General features: G+C 41.4%; 1 protein-coding gene across 2 annotated transcripts in view; it reads right to left on the bottom strand.

Annotated features, from left to right (window-relative positions):
- Positions 1-19,995, bottom strand: part of SATB2 (SATB homeobox 2) — a 200,700-nt gene that overhangs the window by 64,600 nt on the left and 116,105 nt on the right. The window contains exons 8-9 of one of the 2 annotated variants that reach the window (XM_044304314.1): positions 18,196-18,408; positions 14,370-14,534 (exon numbers count right to left, since the gene is read on the bottom strand). In XM_044304314.1, the coding sequence (XP_044160249.1) occupies positions 14,370-14,534; positions 18,196-18,408 (378 nt within the window). The remainder of the gene's footprint in view (positions 1-14,369; positions 14,535-18,195; positions 18,409-19,995) is intronic. The other variant, XM_044304316.1, reaches the window with a different exon arrangement.

Here is a 19,995-nt window from a genome sequence, read left to right as displayed (position 1 = left end):
GTATGTCCTTTCTGCTGCAGCGCTCTCTTTATCAAAGCTTAGGAGGCCGTTCAAAGATAGAACTGAGCATGTGTGTCCATCTCTGTGTGATGGACAGAGAAATAAGAAAACAAGCAGAAGATGGCCCTAGGCAGATACATTTTATTGAATAACTCAGCAGCTATACACATTTTTTAATTACATGCACTTACAAAAGTATTAAGATCCAGGAGCTGGTTTGAAAACTGCAGAATATTTTTCATGGGGCAACCCCTTGAAGTAAGTTACTGTAGAGCTGAAATTGTTCTTACTGCTTTCAATAAGGGAAATAATATTCTTGTAGTTGTGGCCCTTTTTTATCATTACTACAAGACTATTACTTGTTTTTTTCTTACTGATAGCAATAAGTTGTTAAAATCTCCATTTCATTTTTTTTCTGCTTTGGGTAGAGGAACATAAACACCCATCTATTTGCTATAATTTGTCCATAAAGTTTTATAGTCACCTTTAGATCAGAATCACTGTATATACTTCAGAAGTTCGCCAACCCAATGACAACATATGACCAAAATATATAACATGCCCTCATATTGTTCATTAGTCTCGCCCTCTTAAATATCAAAAGTCATGGTTTTTCAAGGAATTAACATGCTTGAGAGCTATGCAGAAACCCATAAATCTCCATGCTGTGATCTTAACAAGTAGTCTTGCAAGTGACAGCAAGATAAGAGAATGAGGAAGGTAAAATATGTCAAGTTAAACATATTTACTTTGTTAGTGTGGTATAAAATACGAGCAGACTTTCAGCCTGACACTCTGGTATTTCTCACCTTGAGAAAGGTCTAACTACCATACTGAAATGTTTGTAAGAAAAAGGTGTGTATTCAGTGTCTTTCAATGTCAAGGTCGACTCAAAATGATTCTTTTTTTTTTTTTTTTTTTTTTTCTCAGCAGTCACTCGAAAATACCAGGTAGCAATAAATAGTGAACCAGCTTATTCCTACTTAACCTATACTTTCCTATACCTCTACTTAATATAGGAAGACAAGAATTAAAGGGGCTGTCCAATGTTTACTTTTTGGCCTATCCTTAGGATAGGCCACCACTAGTTCAGGAGTCAACACCAGAACTACACAGCACTGTCAACATTGTAGTGGACAACAGTCATCACTGTAGCAGTGAACTCCCTCCACTACAATGCTGACGGTGCTGTTTATCTCCGGTGCCAACTTCCAGCAATGGAGCTACACCCAAACAGCTGATCGGACCTCTGCCAATTCGCTAGTGATGCTTATTCTCACGATAGTCCATCACTTAAAAAAGGCTGAACTACCCCTTTAAGATAAAGCAGCATTATCTTTAGCCAAAAAGTAACCATTACACTGAATATGTGTTGGACATACTGTAACTATTGCCTAATACACAGTTTTTTTGGGTCCATATTAATGCTAGTGTTGAAGGATGACGTTTGGCACCTTGTAGCATACATGACACAGATAAAACATATTTTATCAACTCCAAATGTATAATTCCTATTCTATATGTGCTATCTTTAAAGTTGCACAGGGGTCCACTAGGTAAGAGGGCCCACTGCTATTTTAAAAGCAGTTAGTAGCTTAATTGTATTAGATTGTATGTAATGAATTTTATAGATTTCATAGCTCACTGTTACTGGTATATTGTCAGAGAGACATAAAGGGAGTGCTTAGTAATGTGATATTGTAAAGCAAGGGACCCAAATACTATTTTTGCACAGGGGCCCTCTGCTGTCTGTGTCTGTTGTATATGAGGTTATAATCAGTTCTATTGTGGCACTAGTCCTTAAAGCGGTAGTCCTGGATTTATATATTGATGACCTATCCATAGAATAGGCCATCATTATCTGATCGCAAGGGCCTGACTCTCAGCACTCCCGAAGATCAGCTGTTTGTAGAGGCTGCGGCGTTAGGCCTGTGATGTCACATCCAACCACCACATGTCCTTGGTGCAGTGAAGTGAATGGGATTGAGCTGCAGTACCAAGCAGAGACGCTATATAATGCTTAGCACTCTGCCTGGCATAGTATGAAGAAGCTACAGTGTTTGTCCAGGGTGCCAGGAGTCAGACCCCAGCCGATCGGTACAAAAAGAGAGTGGAACATATGTCCCCCATCACCAAATCATTTTTAGGATATGTTAACTGATGACCTATCATCTGGAAAGGTCATCAGTATTCTGATCAGTGGGGGTCCAACACCTGGGACCCCCACCGATCAGCTGTTTTGAAAAGGCAGCACGGTTCCTGTGAGCGCAGTTGCCTTCTCGCAGCTTACCAAGCACAGCGCCATACTCTGTATAGTGGCTGTGCTTGGTATCGCACTCAAGCCTAATTCACTTGAATGGGTCTGAGCTGCTCTAAGCCCAGTTGATACATGAATGTACCTGAGGATAAAAATCGGAAAAAAAACTTTAACTTAAATTGAAGGAAGTTATCACATTCCAAATGTTATTCCATTTTTACTATTTTTTCTTTATCTATTGAGTCTGTTGACTCTTTACTGTGTATATACATTAATATAGGGTAACACAGTACTAAAGCAGGCCATACGGAGTAGATTAATGTCAGCTGAGCTCATCAATTTCAGCAGAGCCGGCTGTCAGTGGATGCTGGGGATGGGGGGGAGTGAGAAGGATCAAGCCATTGGATTTCAACATGCCCTATCCTTTTATTCGTGAGGAGATAAGCCTCCTCTCTGCATTCAGAACATATGCATGCTCAGTCACACATGCATGTGCAGGGGATGGTTGGGAGAGACCATCAATAGTTCATCCAACAGCTATCTAAAATGGCCAACCTTCCATATCTGAAAATCAAGCTACCTAGGGAGTGCACATCAACATTGTTGAATAGTATCAGGGTGTTCTCCCCTAGAAGCTTCCAGGAGAGAATAAACAATTATAATAGGTCAATGCTATGACAACCTTAAGGTGGAGCTTAAAATTGAGCAAGCATCTGGTTGGTTGTGGCTTAGACACCACTGTTGTTTTGTACTGTTGCACTATTTTTTCTATATGTGAAGTGCTGTTGGCAACACCAAGTCTTGAAATCTCACACCTGCAAATGTCCGTAAAAGGCTCAAATGTTGAAAAGGATCCAGATATCAGCTTTTATTTATCTAATGCATGCTATATATTCTATATATATTACATTGAGCTGTAGAAATCAGGTTTCAAGTCTATGGACCAGGATTCTGTTTCCAACTAAATATAAAAAAAAAAAAAAAAATAGCTGCACTGCAAAACATGTAAATAAAAAAAATCAAGTGCACTCTTTTATGCACCCAGATACACTAACCAAAAGTATAAACGCAACACTTTCGGTTTTGCTCCCATTTTGCATGAGCTGAACTCAAAAATCTGAAACATTTTCTACACACACAAAAGACCCATTACTCTCAAATATTGTTCACAAATCTGTCTAAATCTGTGTTAGTGAGCACTGATAATCCATCCCACCTCACAGGTGTGGCATATCAAGGTGCTGATTAGACAGCATGAATATTGCACAGGTGTGCCTTAGACTGCCCACAATAAAATTCCACTCTGAAATGTGCACAGTTTGCCTTACTGGGGGATTAGAAAACCAGTCAGTATCTGTTGTGGTCACCATTTGCCTGACGCAGTGCAACACATCTCCGTTGCATAGAGTTGATCAGGTGGCCTGTGGAATGTTGGTCCACTCCTCTTCAATAGCTGTGCGAAGTTGCAGAATATTGGCAGGAACTGGAACGCGCTATCGTATACTTCGATCCAGAGCATCCCAAACATGCTCAGTGGGTGACATGTCCGGTGAGTATGCTGGCCATGCAAGAGCTGGGATGTTTTCAGCTTCCAGGAATTGTGTACAGATCCTTGCAATATGGGGCTGTGCATTATCATGATCCAACATGAGGTGATGGTCGTGGATGAATAGCACAACAATGGGCCTCAAGATCTCGTCACGGTATCTCTGTGCATTCAAAATGCCATCAATAAAATGCACCTATGTCCGTTATCCATAAAATACGCCTGCCCATACCATAACCCCACGGCTACCATGGGCCACTCGATTCACAACGTTGACGTCAGCAAACGTGTCAGACGCCATTGAATGTGAGAATTTGCCCACTCAAGTCAGTTACGATGACAAACTGCAGTCAGGTCCAGACCCCGATGAGGATGACGAGCATGCAGATGAGCTTCCCTGAGATGGTTTCTGACAGTTTGTGCAGAAATTCTTTGGTTATGCAAACAGATTGTTGCTGCAGCTGTCTGGGTGGCTGGTCTCAGACGATTATGGAGGTGAACATGCTGGATGTGGAGGTCCTGGGCTGGTGTGGTTACACGTGGTCTGCGTGTCACGGCTGTTTAAGGGTAACAAGAGCATACACAGTAAAAGAGCTACTGACCGGACCCAAACTAGGGAAGAGAAAGGGTGACCCCTGTCAGACCCTCAACACTCTCCCTATGCTGCTAAAGCACATGCCCGGATCCATGTGGTGGAACGAGGCATGCCCGCGTGCCTAAGACTGATGAGCCCTGTAACCCCTACAATAGTGGAAGGGGCACGGCCACCGATGCCCTGCTCAGAATATGGAGGGAACCGTGGCCACCTCGGATCCAGTCAGAAAATCACCAGGTACACAACAATGTCTGCACACTTAGCTGATGGAGCTGCAGCCGCAGAGATGACGGATCCAAGGGCCGCTGGCAATATCCGGAGTGCTTGCAGCAACAGAACACAGGTCCAGAGAACTAATAGCTTAAGAATGAAGATACTCAAGGCAGAGCTACAACTGAAAAGAGAAATATAATCCACGCCCTGCAATAGGAGGAGGGGTGATTTAAAGGCAGGGAAATCAAACGCAGGAGGAACAGCTCGGAGTAAAGACCTCATCACAGGGGCAGAGAGACAGAACAGTGAGAACACCTCCAAACTCTAAGTGACATCATCACAGGGGTGGAGACACAGAGCTGTGAGAACGTCTCAAAGCTCTGGTAGTGACACTGCGGTTGTGAGGCCGGTTGGATGTACTGACAAATTCTCTGAAATGCTTTTGGAGATGGCTTATGGTAGAAAAATTAACATTCATTGCGCGGGCAACAGCTCTGGTAGACATTCCTGCAGTCAGCATGCCAATTGCACGCTCCCTCAAACATTGAGACATCTGTCGCATTGTGCCGTGTGATCAAACGGCACATTTCAGAGTGGACTTTATTGTGAGCAGTCTAAGGCACACCTGTGCAATATTCATGCTGTCTAATCAGCACCTTGATATGCCACACCTGTGAGGTGGGATGGATTATCTCAGCAAAGGAGAAGAGCTTACTAACACAGATTTAGACAGATTTGTGAACAATATTTGAGAGCAACGGGTCTTTTGTGTATGTAGAAAATGTTTCAGATCTTTGAGTTCAGCTCATGCAAAAGGGGAGCAAAACCGAAAGTGTTGCATTTATATTTTTGGTCAGTGTAATAAAAAATTTGGAGGATAATTTACTTTACACCTGCCTCTTGGCATATTTGAGCTGCATGTAGTAAATGGACTACCGTGCATAGAGCTAGATTGAAAATTTAATTCTATATACTGCATAGTCTATTCAGCCACACAAGGGGTTAAATGTGCTGTGGTAGCCACAACTTAGTGCTCTGCATGGAAGCTGGTGTCTTATGTAGACATTTATAATACCAAGTGTGTGACCCACAAGTCTTGCTCAAGTGGCCCATAAAACCATCCATTACAGGCTGCACAACTTTGATATTCACACGAGGAGGAACAGAGAGAAAAAAGGGCACGTTTGCTAAACCAATTGTGCCGTTTTTCACATTTACTGCACGTTTTCCACATATGTCATTTATTACAGAGTGGAAAACCGTTAAATGCACAGTAGTTTTGCCAAGTAGCATTATGCATTTAGCAGTTTCAGTCATTTAACAGTTCCAACCCTCATTATATTTTGCCATGTGGTATATAGGGGGGTTTGTGTGTCTATTCATTTAGCAGCTTAAGTGGGTTCCTAGTGGTTTTCGCTACAATGCATTTCACAGCAAAGCTGGCGACTTAGGGGGGCAATGTAAGAAGCAGCCAAAAAGGTCGGTCAGCCAATAAACTGGCTTATCTCTCACTTAGTTTGTAACAATAGATCAAACACTGCCAAGAGTTCCGCCAGTCTGGTAATCAAACCTCTCACCTTACTATATATATATATATATATATATATATATTGTGGTGATGTGAACGCTATAGTGAATAAGGATTCTGGAAGAGGGGTATATCTCACCCAGGTTCTTCAACTGGGAGAAATAAGTAAAGTTCCAGATTGGTGCTGGCTTCAGCAAGGAATAGTTGCTGGAGCTATTTTGTTTAGTATTTAAGGGCTGGATTTTACTCGGATTGTGAGCTAGGTTGGTAGTGGGATCTCCCTATCCACCCCTTCCATCCCAGGGCTGGGATCATTACTGGGGGGTAAAAGCCCATCCCAGATAGTGATGAGCGGCAGGGGCAATATTCGAATTCGGGCAGGTGTTTGTTTTGTATTATTTATGTTCTTCTGGAGCAAGAATAAAGCACAAGTTTGGCCCTGTAACCTGTCTGTTTGGAGATATAGACGCCATATATGAAGCTCTGTACACTTTCACTCCACAATATAATGTTAAGGCTTTAATCATGGATGCATCTGGATAGTCATCCTTGAGGATCCGCAATACACGGGCACCGTTTCATTGTCATTCCGCATCACGGATGTGGACCCATTCATTTCAATGGGTCCGCAAATCCAGAGATGTGGAATGGTGTGGAACGGAAGCACGGAACGGAACACTACAGAAGCACTACGGAGTGCATTCTGGGGTTCCGTTCCATGCCTCCGCACCGCAAAAAGATTGCGGTGCGAAGAATATCTTCTATCTTTTTTCGGAACGGAGGGATCGCGGACCCATTCGAGTGAATGGGTTTGCGATCCCCATACGACTGCCCCACGGAAGGTGCCCGTGCATTGCGGACTGCAATTTGTGGTCCACAGCACGGGCACGGGCTTCACACGTTCGTGTGAACAAGCCCTTAAGGTCAGGTTCAAACTGGGCATCGTCTACTATGTACTCTCCATTTAAAGGGTTTGCCTTAATGATAGATTAATGCTGATCTGCTCCCTGCTGCTATGGTCCTGTGCCCTGGCTCCCATTCAGACCTTCTTCTTCACCTTCACCTGTTGCAGCCAATAACTGGTGATGTGTCCCTATGCATCAAGATACTCTGGGTCAAAAGGAACATTGGGGACATGTCACCACTGAGGCCAGTCATTGGCTGCAGCGGTACAAAAGACCTTGCACTTATCTGTACCCTGGCTGGCGGTAAACAAGGCAGGGACCAAAAGATCATCCAACAACAGCCAGGGCACAGGAATGGAGTGACAGGGAGGCAGGTGAGTATGATTCTTTCATTAAGTACCACACAATATAAAGCCTAGATTGCAAGCAAGCAAATCCTGGAAAAAAATAAAAAATAAATAAACTTTAACATTTGATCCTGGAATACTAGAAGACTGCACCAAACTGCCCTATGTGAACATGGCCTAAAGGAATGTTACCACGTTCTGCGTATATACTGTAGGGCTCTAGCTTACTGATCTCCTAAAAGAAGCAATGTTGAAACACTTATCCGAGCCACAGTCGCCACTGTGGTCTGTAATGCCATTTCATCCATATATGTGTAGTTATATGGGTAGACTCTGCTGAACTATGCAAATGTTCTACTTGCCGCACTAAGCACTTTAGGCTTTACATGCGCTCCTTCTCCATGGAGTAATCCTTCATCTTACACATACCATATGTGGCTACTACTCTCGTGTAGTTCACAGAAGGTGGCTATCATGTTTTATAGTTATGTCCTCCGAAACCTTTTAATGACTTTTTTTTTTCATTTCTGCTGCATTCAATAAGCTTTCATTTTTTATGCAAATAGTAGGTTTTTATGGCTTAGAGCTTTTATTTTTTTTGTAGCTTATGTCTGTATTAATGTTATTTTGTGGTTATTACGCCAAAATGTCTAGGTTAATTTGTCCAAAAAGTTTAGCCATTTTCACATGGATCAACTTTTACATTAGGAATAATTTGAAGGACATGGGGAGGAAGTAACAAACAGGTTTTCTCATTCACACAGCACTCTCTCATCAGCATGAAGATCAGCATTTATTTTATCTTTTTCTATATTCTGTTCAGTTTTAGGGTGGGTTCACACTAGCGTTATGTAGTCCGTTATGGCTTTCCGTTATAACATGGTTATAACGGAAAATAACGGAATCCATAAGACGGAAGGACGGATCCGTTTTGCTGCCTATAGACTTGCATTATGACGGAATGCAAAACAAAAGCCTTTAAAAGGCATTCCGTTTGCTCTCCGTCCTAATAGAAGCCTATGGGAAAGCATAATGGATTTTACAGGATCGACAGGACATTGTTTTCCGTCTTGCATAACGTCCAGATGGTTCTGTTATGTTTTCCCATAGACTTCTATTAGGATGGAGCAAAACGGAATGCCTCTTAAAGGCTTCCATTTTGCATTCCATCCTATGGATTCCGTTATTTTCCATTATAACCATGTTATAACGGAAAGCCATAACTGACTCCATAACGCTAGTGTGAACCCACCCTAATTTTCACTTTCATAATGCCTAACTTTAAGGGGTTGTATATAATTAGGAAAAAATGGTTGCTTTCTTTCAGAAACAGTAACATACCTGTCCATGGGTTGTTTGTGGTATTGTAGCTCAGCCCCATAAAAAAAAAAAATGAGATGGGGTTGCAGTACCACAAACTACATGTGGATAGGGGTGGCGCTGCTGTTCCAAGAAAGCAGTCATGTGTTTTAAACCTGTACAACCCTTTCCAAAAAATATATTCATTCATAAGAGAACATGTGAATGTTGTGTATTACAAGAGTAGCCTCAAACCCATGAAGGGGAAGCTTCAGGTTTCATGATGTTTATTGCACTAGAATGTTATTTGGTTAATGTAGAACAAAATCCCCCAAACCATGAAGCCAAATGACCTTAAGGACCTCTGTGCAGTGCTCATTGATCTCATTTGCCTGTGGTTTGCATTATACTGTGATTGTTAGCTGTCGCTACTCAGGTAAGCTAAGGTTATCTTTGAGAGACAATAAGTAAATTACCCTGATGTAGTAACAACGTAAAAACATCTCAGGACAAACAGAAACTGTCAACATGAGGTGACTTAGGGCGCTTTGACATTGTCAAGGAACAGAAAGATTATTAGTGATGAGCATTCATATGACAAAAGCTCATTCCCAATAATTGCTCTATGTAATTGTGCTGCCATTAACCCAACAACTGAGTAAGCGCTCGTTTGTTGAGGGATAGCATCTTTCATGCAGCACCTAAACTTTTTGTTCATCGGCATCACATCAGTCCGTATAAACAGGTATAAGCTGCCAATAGAGATGAGCGAATTTCCTATTTTGAAATTCGTTCACACTTTGTTGGTTAAAGGTGAACTGCGTTATGGATTCCGTTACCACGGACCTTAACGCAATTCTATGACGGAATGCATAACAGAATGCCTTTAGAGGCATTCCGTTTTTCATTCCGTCATAACAGAAGCCTGTGGGCTGCCTCCCGTTTCCGTTATGCAGGGGAGTCCTCTTCTGCATAACGGAAACAGGACGGATCCGTTTTGCAGCCCATAGACTTCTGTTATGACGGAATGAATAACGGAATGCCTCTAAAGGCATTCTGTTATGCATTCCGTCATAGAATTGCGTTATGGTCTGTGGTAACGGAATCCATAACGCAGTTCACCTTTAACCAACAAACGAAGTGTGAACGAATTTCATAAGAGGAAATTCACTCATCTCTACCTGCCAACAAACAAATATACTTTATAAGGATAAATGATCATACTAACAATGTTACATGTCGGACCATTGCTGCATGTAAATGTAGCGAATGAGCAGATGATCAAAAATGAACATTCCTATAAATGTTCATTCCCAAACATCGCCCACTCTCTTGACCCATGTAAAAGGGCCTTAAGCCTTGTGACCCTAATGAATTACACCCTATGTTGATCTGAGATAATTTCAGTAGAACCTGGGGAATGGTTGGGTGCAACTGTACCAAGGATGTTTTCATGCATGTTTTCTTCGATAGGACGTTTCAAGTGGGAAGCCATTCTTTTGCTGTTCACCATCAACATTCAGTGATAGGGTCTTTCTGATGACACATGTTGTTTGACTACTATGAACAGTTGCTAATGGTCATTTTTTGGGGCAAACCCCATTCTGGTCAGACCTGCAAAGGTAAGCATACTTGCCTGCTCCCCATTACTCCCTTTGCTCCCTGGCCTCGGCTGCCTCACTTGGGTCCCCCTTGCTTCACATGACCAATTGACATGATGCAAGGGGAACACATTATCGCTGTGACCAGTCATTAGCTGCAGCAGCATCAAAGCGGATGTCTATAGTGGTAAACCCAAGCAAGGCAGACTAGGCCAAGGAGGAAAGAAGCTGGGACACTGTGGCAACGAGTTCCGATTTGCAGGTCTGGCCAGGACTGAGGTTTGCAAAAAAAAACAAAAAAACAAAAGGTGGCCAACCCATTTAAAGAAAAACACATCTTTGCAATGATTGGTCAGATGAACAAATTATAGCATGTAAACCAACCATAAAACCTCCTATCATAAAAAGTAAGGATTGCAACATTCACCAATTCACATTTTTGAACACTGGGTAATGTACTGTATATCTCCCATGATGCTGAGCTAGTTAAAGTAACCCAGCTGTTAAAGAGCAGAGTATGGAAAACCCTTTAATGCATGAGTCTGCCTTTAATGTGGTATGTATTAGGTCAGAGCCGTAAGATATGTATGTACAGTATAATGTATATAATGTCCACAAGAAAAGAATATTACACAGCACATTGTTAAAGCAAGTAGAACTTCTACAACACAAGACTAGTCTCAGGCTTGGCTGCCTGCATAAATGTATCTTTGTTGTCTGGCTCTCATTATCAGACCACTTGGCTCTGATACCTTCAACATAATTCATCTTAAGCCCCATAAACAGCATCCGTGTGTTCAATACCTTATTTAGAAGATTCCTTTACGTGAACTATATTTTTTCTTATTAAACTTGCACAATGGTGGTAACCTCACCCAAAATGCAGGTCATTAACTGCAGAGCCCATCAAACGTCTGTATGACTTATATCTCCCTAATGGGATGTTAGACCCTTATTTAATGTCTGTGAAAGTTTCCTTATTAGACAGGCTTGGGACTATCTGTGAAATTCAAAACAGGCGAGGGTATTATTTATGGTAGCACACTCCATGACCAATCAGGTAGAAGGTTCCCATCAGGGCTAATGCTGCCTGCACTGTTCTCGTGGGCTGCAGATCCTCTACATTCTATTAACATCAGCTGGGACATTAAGGATTTTGATACTAAGGACATGGGACCGCAAAAAAGCAAGTTGACCTGTTGTGTGATTCTCAGCTAAGAATACATACATGATATAATCACATACATGAACAAACACACATATACATGGCAAAAAATTCTTATGGAAAAATTTATACTCGATATAGGCAGCATTTGTCCCAAGTCTATAAGCTGTTTCTGGGTGGATTTTAAATATCCTTATTATAGGGACCATAGTGTTGCCAAAGGAGCACACTAGATCAATATTAGAGCATGGCTTTTTATGAATTTCTCATGTATATTTGTGTAGGTTTACTAAAGATGACACTATACTTTGTAGCATACATTCACCTCTGATGTATCAGTACTTTATATACATTTATATATTCAGGATCAACTTTTTATTCCTGCTTGTACAGTTTTTTAATGAGATGGGTTGTCCGATAGCAGACAAATCTATTTATTGCATTTCAAATGCAAAATAATGCATGGATAGTCCTAGCATTCAGTTAAGATCCAATGTTTCCTTTAGGCATTTGTTCTGACACAGGCAGGGATCTGTCACCTTCTCTGTGTCAGAAGACTTTGAAGGGGGCTAGCTCAGATCTGTCTACATCAGCCTTGATGGAGAAGAGGACTGGCCTGGCTAATGAACTGAGCCAGACAGCTAGCCCCCTTAAGGCGATGCATTACATTGTAGCTAACTGTGACCACCATATCTATGGATGCTCTAACTTTCAGGACACTGACTGTTTATATCCCTGGCACAATTTAGAAACTACATACAGTAACAATCCCAAAATATGTAATCTTGTAAAAAAAAGTCATACATTGTCAGGTGTCTTTCAAGTGGTTGTCCCACTAATACAATACCTGTCCAAATGTCCTATTAAATACATGGAGGTAAATAGAGGGAAACTCCTCTATTAGGTAGGTTGGAGAGCCAATGGAAGAGTAGTCCTTACTAGTGTTGGGCGCGAATACTCGAATCACGAATATCGGCACTTCAAGAATTCGCGAATATTTAAAGGAACACTGACAGCCCCAATTAGCATATTTAGGTATATATACATGAGTACAGGTCTTATAAAGTCTATTAAAATGATCTAAGTATCCCCCCTGTCCACCTTATAAGTACCAAAATATAAAGTTATATAACCTGCTTGTCCGGTCACCAATCTGCCCAAGAGGCGGCGTTTCATCACAAAATGCGCCCAGCCAGCCGCTCCTAACTGCCGTTCTGAAGCCCCGCCCAGCTCATCAATATTCACTTAGCTGGGCGGCGGCTACAACTCTCCCGACTGAAGTGCCCGGCGCATGCGCATAAAGCAGAGGCTGCAGCACTTGAGTCCGGAGAGTTGTAGCCGCCGCCCAGCTAAGTGAATATTGATGAGCTGGGCGGGGCTTCAGAACGGCAGTTAGGAGCGGCTGGCTGGGCGCATTTTGTGATGAAACACCGCCCCTTGGGCAGATTGGTGACCGGACAAGCAGGTTATATAACTTTATATTTTGGTACTTATAAGGTGGACAGGGGGGATACTTAGATCATTTTAATAGACTTTATAAGACCTGTACTCACGTATATATACCTAAATATGCTAATTGGGGCTGTCAGTGTCCCTTTAAAATATAGTGACATATAGTATTTTTTTTTTTTTATATCCTAGATTTTTTTTCATCTGAACACATGATCCCTCCCTGCTTCTTGCTTGTGGGCCAATGAGAAGGCTAAAATGTCTCTGTCAGAGCTTAGCAACATGCCTAGCAACCAATAAGAAAGTTGCCTATCCCCTACTATACAAGAACCTCCCAGCAGTCATTTTCTGCAGTTTTTTTGCAGTTCTGAGAGAGAGAGAGAGAGAGAGAGAGAGCAGTGACATTGCTGTGCTCTGTGCTTTTATGTGTCATTACATTAGTTAGTATATAATACAGATAGTGGGAGATGGTCAGTGTAGGTTATATCCTGATATAGTGTAGGTTATATCCTGATGTAGTGTAGCTGACAGGTTCCAGTGCAGGGTGTTAGGTAGTGTGATAGGTTCTTCTGTCCATACATACATGCTACAGACATAGTGCTGTGATGTCACAAGTTCACAACAATACATAGTGCACCAATCAGTAATATGTAGTCAGACCTGCTAACATGTGAAGTTGCACGTATTGCGCCAAAATATGCGCATCATTAATTACCTATTTTCACATTCGTGAATATATTGGAGCACTCTATCTGCATATAAAGCTAGTGTAATGTTCTGCCGTGCCAACCATTTTTTCCAGTCTCAGGAAACTTCTAGCAGCTTGGAAAATGTAGCAACAGTGACCCACGCCTGTATTGCAAGCGCAATACTCACATATTACATTGCCAATTTTGCAATCAAGAAAAAAAATGCTGAATTCTTTAATTCGTTAATATATGACGAATATTCGCCCAAATTTTCGTGAAATATCCCGAAATCGAATATTGCCCCTGCCGCTCATCACTAGTCCTTACTATGGTGGACTCGAAAGGGCATATATTATATGGATGCCTAACCATTTGAACATAATATACTACAACTGATAGTAGCTTCATTGGTAATCATAGCTGATCAGCTATTAGTCTGTGGAGCTATGCATAAGGATGAATGGATAGTGGAATAAATGACTGAATAGTTGATATTTTCAGATATAACTAGTATTCTCTGAAATTATAATTATTTTCATTGTTTTTAATAACTAATAAAAACCAGGATGTGACCATACTTTACAGAATTATGATAATTGAGCACTTTCAACCAGACTGCCAGAAAAATGCTCTATGTTCTTGGCCAGCCTGTTTTAAGACACGGTTCTAGCATATTGCTTACATGAACAGATGCAGTGTTTTATAGGGTGTATGGGGGTTGCAGGATATCATGGACAGATCATACAGCCAACTCCCCCCCTTCCAGCTTGCTCACCTGACTTTTATTAGCAGCTACTTTGGCAAAGAGAGCTTGGGACACCTTTGCTCGTTTCATCTCTTGCTGAATCTCATCATAAACAGCAGCTGTGATGGTAACGTTGGAAGCTTCCCCCTCCACTTTCACCTGGATGTCGGATGTTGGAGTACTGCAGGTTTTCATCTGTAGGGACATTGAAGGGGGAAGAAAAAGACAGAAAAAGGGAAAATGTTTTAGCTGAACCATCTGTGCAGATATTGTCAAAGGATTCAATAGGGCCGGTGCCAAAGAGCATTAGCTACGGTGGGACACTTCCTGTCCATTATTCTAATCAGGTTAATTGTGATTAGGAATAATTGCAGATAGGGAACGTGCATGGAAAGAGACCGTGACTTTTCTCCCTGACTCTAGATCCTTGAGCAGACATTACAGTTAATATTTCATAAGTCATTGGCTGGAATTAACCCTATTTCCCAACAGACTTATGAATGAGTATGAATTAAAAAAAAGTAATAATTTATCTTATCATCAAATACAACAGTGCACTATAGCATATATTTCATGTGACAGTGTATAATATAGTAGTGTATATATCAAATCATAATGTACGTGCATGCCACTCTCTCTCATTCTCTGTCTATCTTGATTATATGATTATATACAGTATACAGAGAAGAACATTTTGTTGTTCACCATCCAGACACAGGTGGCACCTCCATTAAACACTCGTGTCTCTTCCCGGACCATTTCCTCTGCTTAGCAGAAGGAAATTTGGTATAACAGTACCCATTAAAGTCTGTGAAGGTTCTCATTTATCCAGGTCATGGTATATCTGTAAAGAATAAATCAAGGCAACTGGACTTACTGTAGATTTCTTGAAAACTTTTCACTCGTTCTTCCAACGAGCTTTCTCAATTCTGAGTGACTGTACAAGAATTCTTGTACAGTCACTCAGAATTGAGAAAGCTCGTTGGAAGAACAAGTGAAACGTTTTCAAGAAATCTACAGTAAGTCCAGTTGCCTTGATTTATTCTTTACAGAAGTACCCATTAAAGGTTGTGAAGAACAAGAAACTTGAATTACTATGGACTGGAACTGTATCATCTGTTTGGGATCCAGTGATGGTTATGTTTGAGTATGAAGGCCTCTTGGTGAGCACTTCAACTCTGACTTTGCTGTGGAGAGACATACTGCCCCAACTGCTAATGTGATGATCTGGGGAGCATCACATACGACAGTCGGTCGCCCCTAGTAGTGATACGAGAGACACTAACAGCTCATTGATATGTGCAGAATATCCAGCGCCCAAATGTGTTGCTTTTAATGGCAGGGCTTTCATGAGGCATTTTTCAGCAGAATAAAGCTCACCCACACAGTAAGGGTTACTCGGGAATGTCTCCACCATATCTCAACACTTTGGTTTGCCCGGTTACCATATTTAATGCCAACCAGGTATTTATGTGACCAGTTGGAATGCCAGCTTCAGCAACCTACAAGTGTGCAGGATCTACAGAGCTAGCTGCGCTATCTGTGGGCAAATGTGCCATATGCCCAACCATATCTCATCTTGTATCCAGGCTAGAGGTGGCCCAACAGGATACAAGATCCTTCTTTTCATTGTGCACTTTTCCTTTTGCTCTAATATAGTAATCACTTACACATATCATCATTACATTCACACATAGAAAGTTTCATTCGATTCCAACAACTCCTTTTTGGTGCATTTTTGCCAATGAGCATATAAATTGAACATTTAAACTGTCACACAGATCGGGTTGTGCTATTCTGAATAGATTAATTCCTGAACAATTGTAGAATACATGAGGTGTGTTTGCGCATCTTGTTCTCTTTTCCTGTTGTCTGATAAAGTCTTCAGTGCAAAAACCAATTCTCCCAGAAAAAATGAGAAAATGGGTACAGGTCTCTAAATAATAAATTACTACTCAATTTACGGCACTCCCTCATGTCCCTCTCATCCTTTATTAAACATGTACGTATGTCATCTGAGCACATAGCTCGAGCTACGATTATCCTCATTATGCTAACCAGTCGGACACCCAATTTCACCTAGGAAATAAGCGGAAATGAAAAGAGAAATTTCATTTTCGAGACCCAGGCCCCAGGTTGCCTCTGATTTGTGCCTTTAATTTTCTTAAACTGTTATTGTTATTTTCTGTATTCTGCCACGCTGCTTTAATTGAATGATTTCTCCCATCAGCTGACAAATCAAGGGCAAAATAAAAGTATTATTCTGACTGAAAAGACACAAAAGTCTCATCAGACACTTGTCACTCGTAGATTTCATAAACACTGTACAATTGGAGGACTGCAGCTTCTTAAAGGGACATGTTTCATTCAAGAATAGTTGTAGATGAACCACTCCAATATGAGAACTAAGTACCGGTCTAGATAAATGCTAGCAAAAGTAAAAGGACCACTATGAATATAGAGGGAAAAAAGTAAAACCTACTCAAAATGAAAAAAAAACATTGGGTTTCTGTGAACATTTATAACTCTTTGTTGAGATGCCCTAGTAAGTCTAAGCAACCCTTAAGAAGTTCATTGAACTCCTTACTGAGGTGCTGAAAATAAATCAGCTCTACAGACTGGGGATCTTCTGATCAGTATGTTAGTATGGGAGGCAGGGTAGAGAGGACTATATACCAGTGGCGTAACTACCATAGTAGCAGACCATGCGACTGCTATGGGGCCCAGGGCAAGAGGGGGCCCAGTTGGGATCATCCCCTCTTTTACTGGGGGTGAAAATTTGGTCATGACTCTAAAGGAACAACTTTTAGCAAATGAGGCAGTCGAAGGCCCAAAGATTATTCAAAGGGGTTTAGGCGGAAACCCTTCTGTCCTGTGTGAGGCGCCTGGTTTGATCCTTACTATCGGGCCCTTACTTCTCTATGTATGCCACTGAACGATACATATGAATAGTTGGAAATATAGTCCTCAATACTGAACAATGTTGAATACATCCTCTTATCTAAGAAGCAACTTAATAAAGAATATTCCGTAAATCATCTGCACTTACCCAGCTAGAAGGCCATGTGAAACTTTTTGCCAACACAGACAAAAAATTTGTGTTAGTAAAAGTGGTAGGATACCCTCATACATGTAGCGTTCATAGTGAACACATTTTTTTTCCCAATACAATTACAACAGATAACTGAGGTATTTGCATTGGCACACATGACCCCCAATGTGTGCCATCTTGGATGACTGGCCAACAGGAATTGCTGCCACCTTTTAAAAGGAGTCTGTCACAAGGAAATTCAAAGTTAAACTAGGCACAATGCCTTTTGGAGCTAGCTCAGCTGCATGTAATGATGCCTTTTACTTTTATCTATTCTGTTGCCCAAGCCACTCTGCCAGCCCCTACATCTCCTTATTGATTGAGGGCCAGGTGAGGTGATTATGCAGGAACTTGACCCTGTCAATCAAGTAGAAAAGAGAGGGGCTGGCAGAGGAAGTAGTAGGAGTAAGTATACACAGAGTGGCTTGGGCTGCCCACGGTGTACTTACCTAACACTTTGTATATGAATTAAAATAACTTTTTCTCCAGAATGATGTAACAGATTGATAAGTGAAAGGCATCATTAGATTCAGCTGAGGTAGCTCTCCAAGGCATTGTGCCTGGTTTAGCAGTAAATTTCTAGTGACCAACTCCCTTTAAACAATCAGAAAGCCTATTGATCCTTATAGCCCATTAGTCAAGAGGGAGATTCTAAACTTCACTCACAAATACATACGTAATAAATATCTTCTGAAAGGTACATAGTGTGTCGGATAAAGAGATTAGAGTGTAGCAGACCATAAAAGATGGACTGGCTGGACATACCTGTGGAACGCGGGATGAGCTGGGGCTGCTGGATGATGAGGACAACAGGCTTACATTAGGGTTCATGCTTCTTTCCCTCTCATCCTGATAGATCCGATCTCTTTCTGCCTCTGGCAGGTTTAAGAAGTTCTGCATAGCCCTAAGGTTCACCAGCAATGACTGGGATGCTGTTCTAGGATCTTCTTCTTTACGTAAGATCTCTGACAACAAACCCTGGTCCAAGAGAATGAAATGACCAACTTATTTTTGTTTTACATATAAGAAACATGTTTAACCCAGAATGAAAAAAGAACGCTAATCACGAGCAGAGGATGCTGGTTAACTAACATTTCATTCGGACGTCAGTAAAACTAATCCAATAGAATTATGGAAGGGAATGTGTCTTCAGAAAATGACCAGTTGTTTACATCAAGTTTTTATGTAAGGCTACTTTGACACTTGCGTTTAGAGCGGATCCATCTGGGGTCTGCCCAGACGGATCCGCTCATATAATGCAGACAATGGGATCCGTTCAGAACGGATCCGTCTGCATTATATTGTAGAAAAATTTTTAAGTGTGAAAGTAGCTTCAAACTGATCCGTCCAGACTTTACATTGAAAGTCAATGGGGGACGGATCCATTTGAAAATTGAGCCATATTGTGTCAAATTCAAACGGATCCGTCCCCATTGACTTACATTGTAAGTCTGGACGGATCCGTTTGCCTCTGCATGGCCAGGCGGACATCCGAACGCTGCAAGCAGCGTTCAGGTGTCCGCCTGCTGAGCGGAGCGGAGGCCAAACGCTGCCAGACTGATGCATTCTGAGCGGATCCGCATCCAATCAGAATGTATTGGGGCTGTATGGATGCGTTCGGGGCCGCTTGTGAGAGCCTTCAAACGTAACTCACAAGCAGAGCCCCAAACGCTAATGTGAAAGTAACCTTAAACATACCTTTTAGAATTTTTGGTGTGATTAATTATTATTTTTTTTACACTGGCCACAAGGCCCAAAATATATCACAACTTCCTGGTTAGTACAGGTAACTTTTCAGTAGTAGAATTTTTAATACACCAAAAACTCTAAAAATACTTTTAACATTAAAGGTGATTAAAATGATTGGTTATTTTCTGATGAAAAACATTCCCTTTATGGCAAAATGCTGGGAATTTTCTGCGACAGCAAAGTGGGTGAGATAAAAAAAAAATCTCATTGACATACTGCAGAAAATGTTCAGAGCATGTGGATGAAGCAAAACTGGTTCATCTACTCTACCTTGCACTTCAACTGTTTCCTATCTGAAAACCATCTACTTCTTCAGGATATTGCAGCTTTGGCCTATTCAAGTGACTGCTGTAAAGCTACGATACCCTGCACTGCACGAGAGGCTGCGGTGCTCTCATGAGTGCCGCAGCCACTTCAAACAGCTGATTAACGGAGGTGCCAAGAGTTGGACCACCTACCAACCTGATTTTAATGGTCTACCCTAAGGATAGACCGTCATTATTCTGACCCCCAAATACCTCTTTAATTGTAAGAGTCTACATGTGAAGGTTGGTAATATCTTTGCGCAAAATGAAAACTAGTATATCAGGTATAGTGAGTAGCTACTGTAAATGAATTCCTTCCAAATCAATAACTAAAAAAATAATTCACAAGATCTAGTTTTCAAATGTCTATTGAAGGGTAAAACAGTGTTGAGATTCTTCTACTAACAATAGAGCTATATGATTAATAGCCCAAAGAAGAGAAAATACTTTTACTGGGGAATGTTGTTTGATAGCTGGATGGATTCTGTAAGTCTTGTGGCCGCACCTGTCT

This window comes from Bufo gargarizans, chromosome 8 (genome assembly GCF_014858855.1).
Source record: "Bufo gargarizans isolate SCDJY-AF-19 chromosome 8, ASM1485885v1, whole genome shotgun sequence".
In the NCBI taxonomy this organism is placed as follows: Eukaryota; Metazoa; Chordata; class Amphibia; order Anura; family Bufonidae; genus Bufo; species Bufo gargarizans.
The sequence above is the reverse complement of the archived record's forward strand: the minus strand, read 5'-3'. Positions and strand labels throughout refer to the sequence as shown.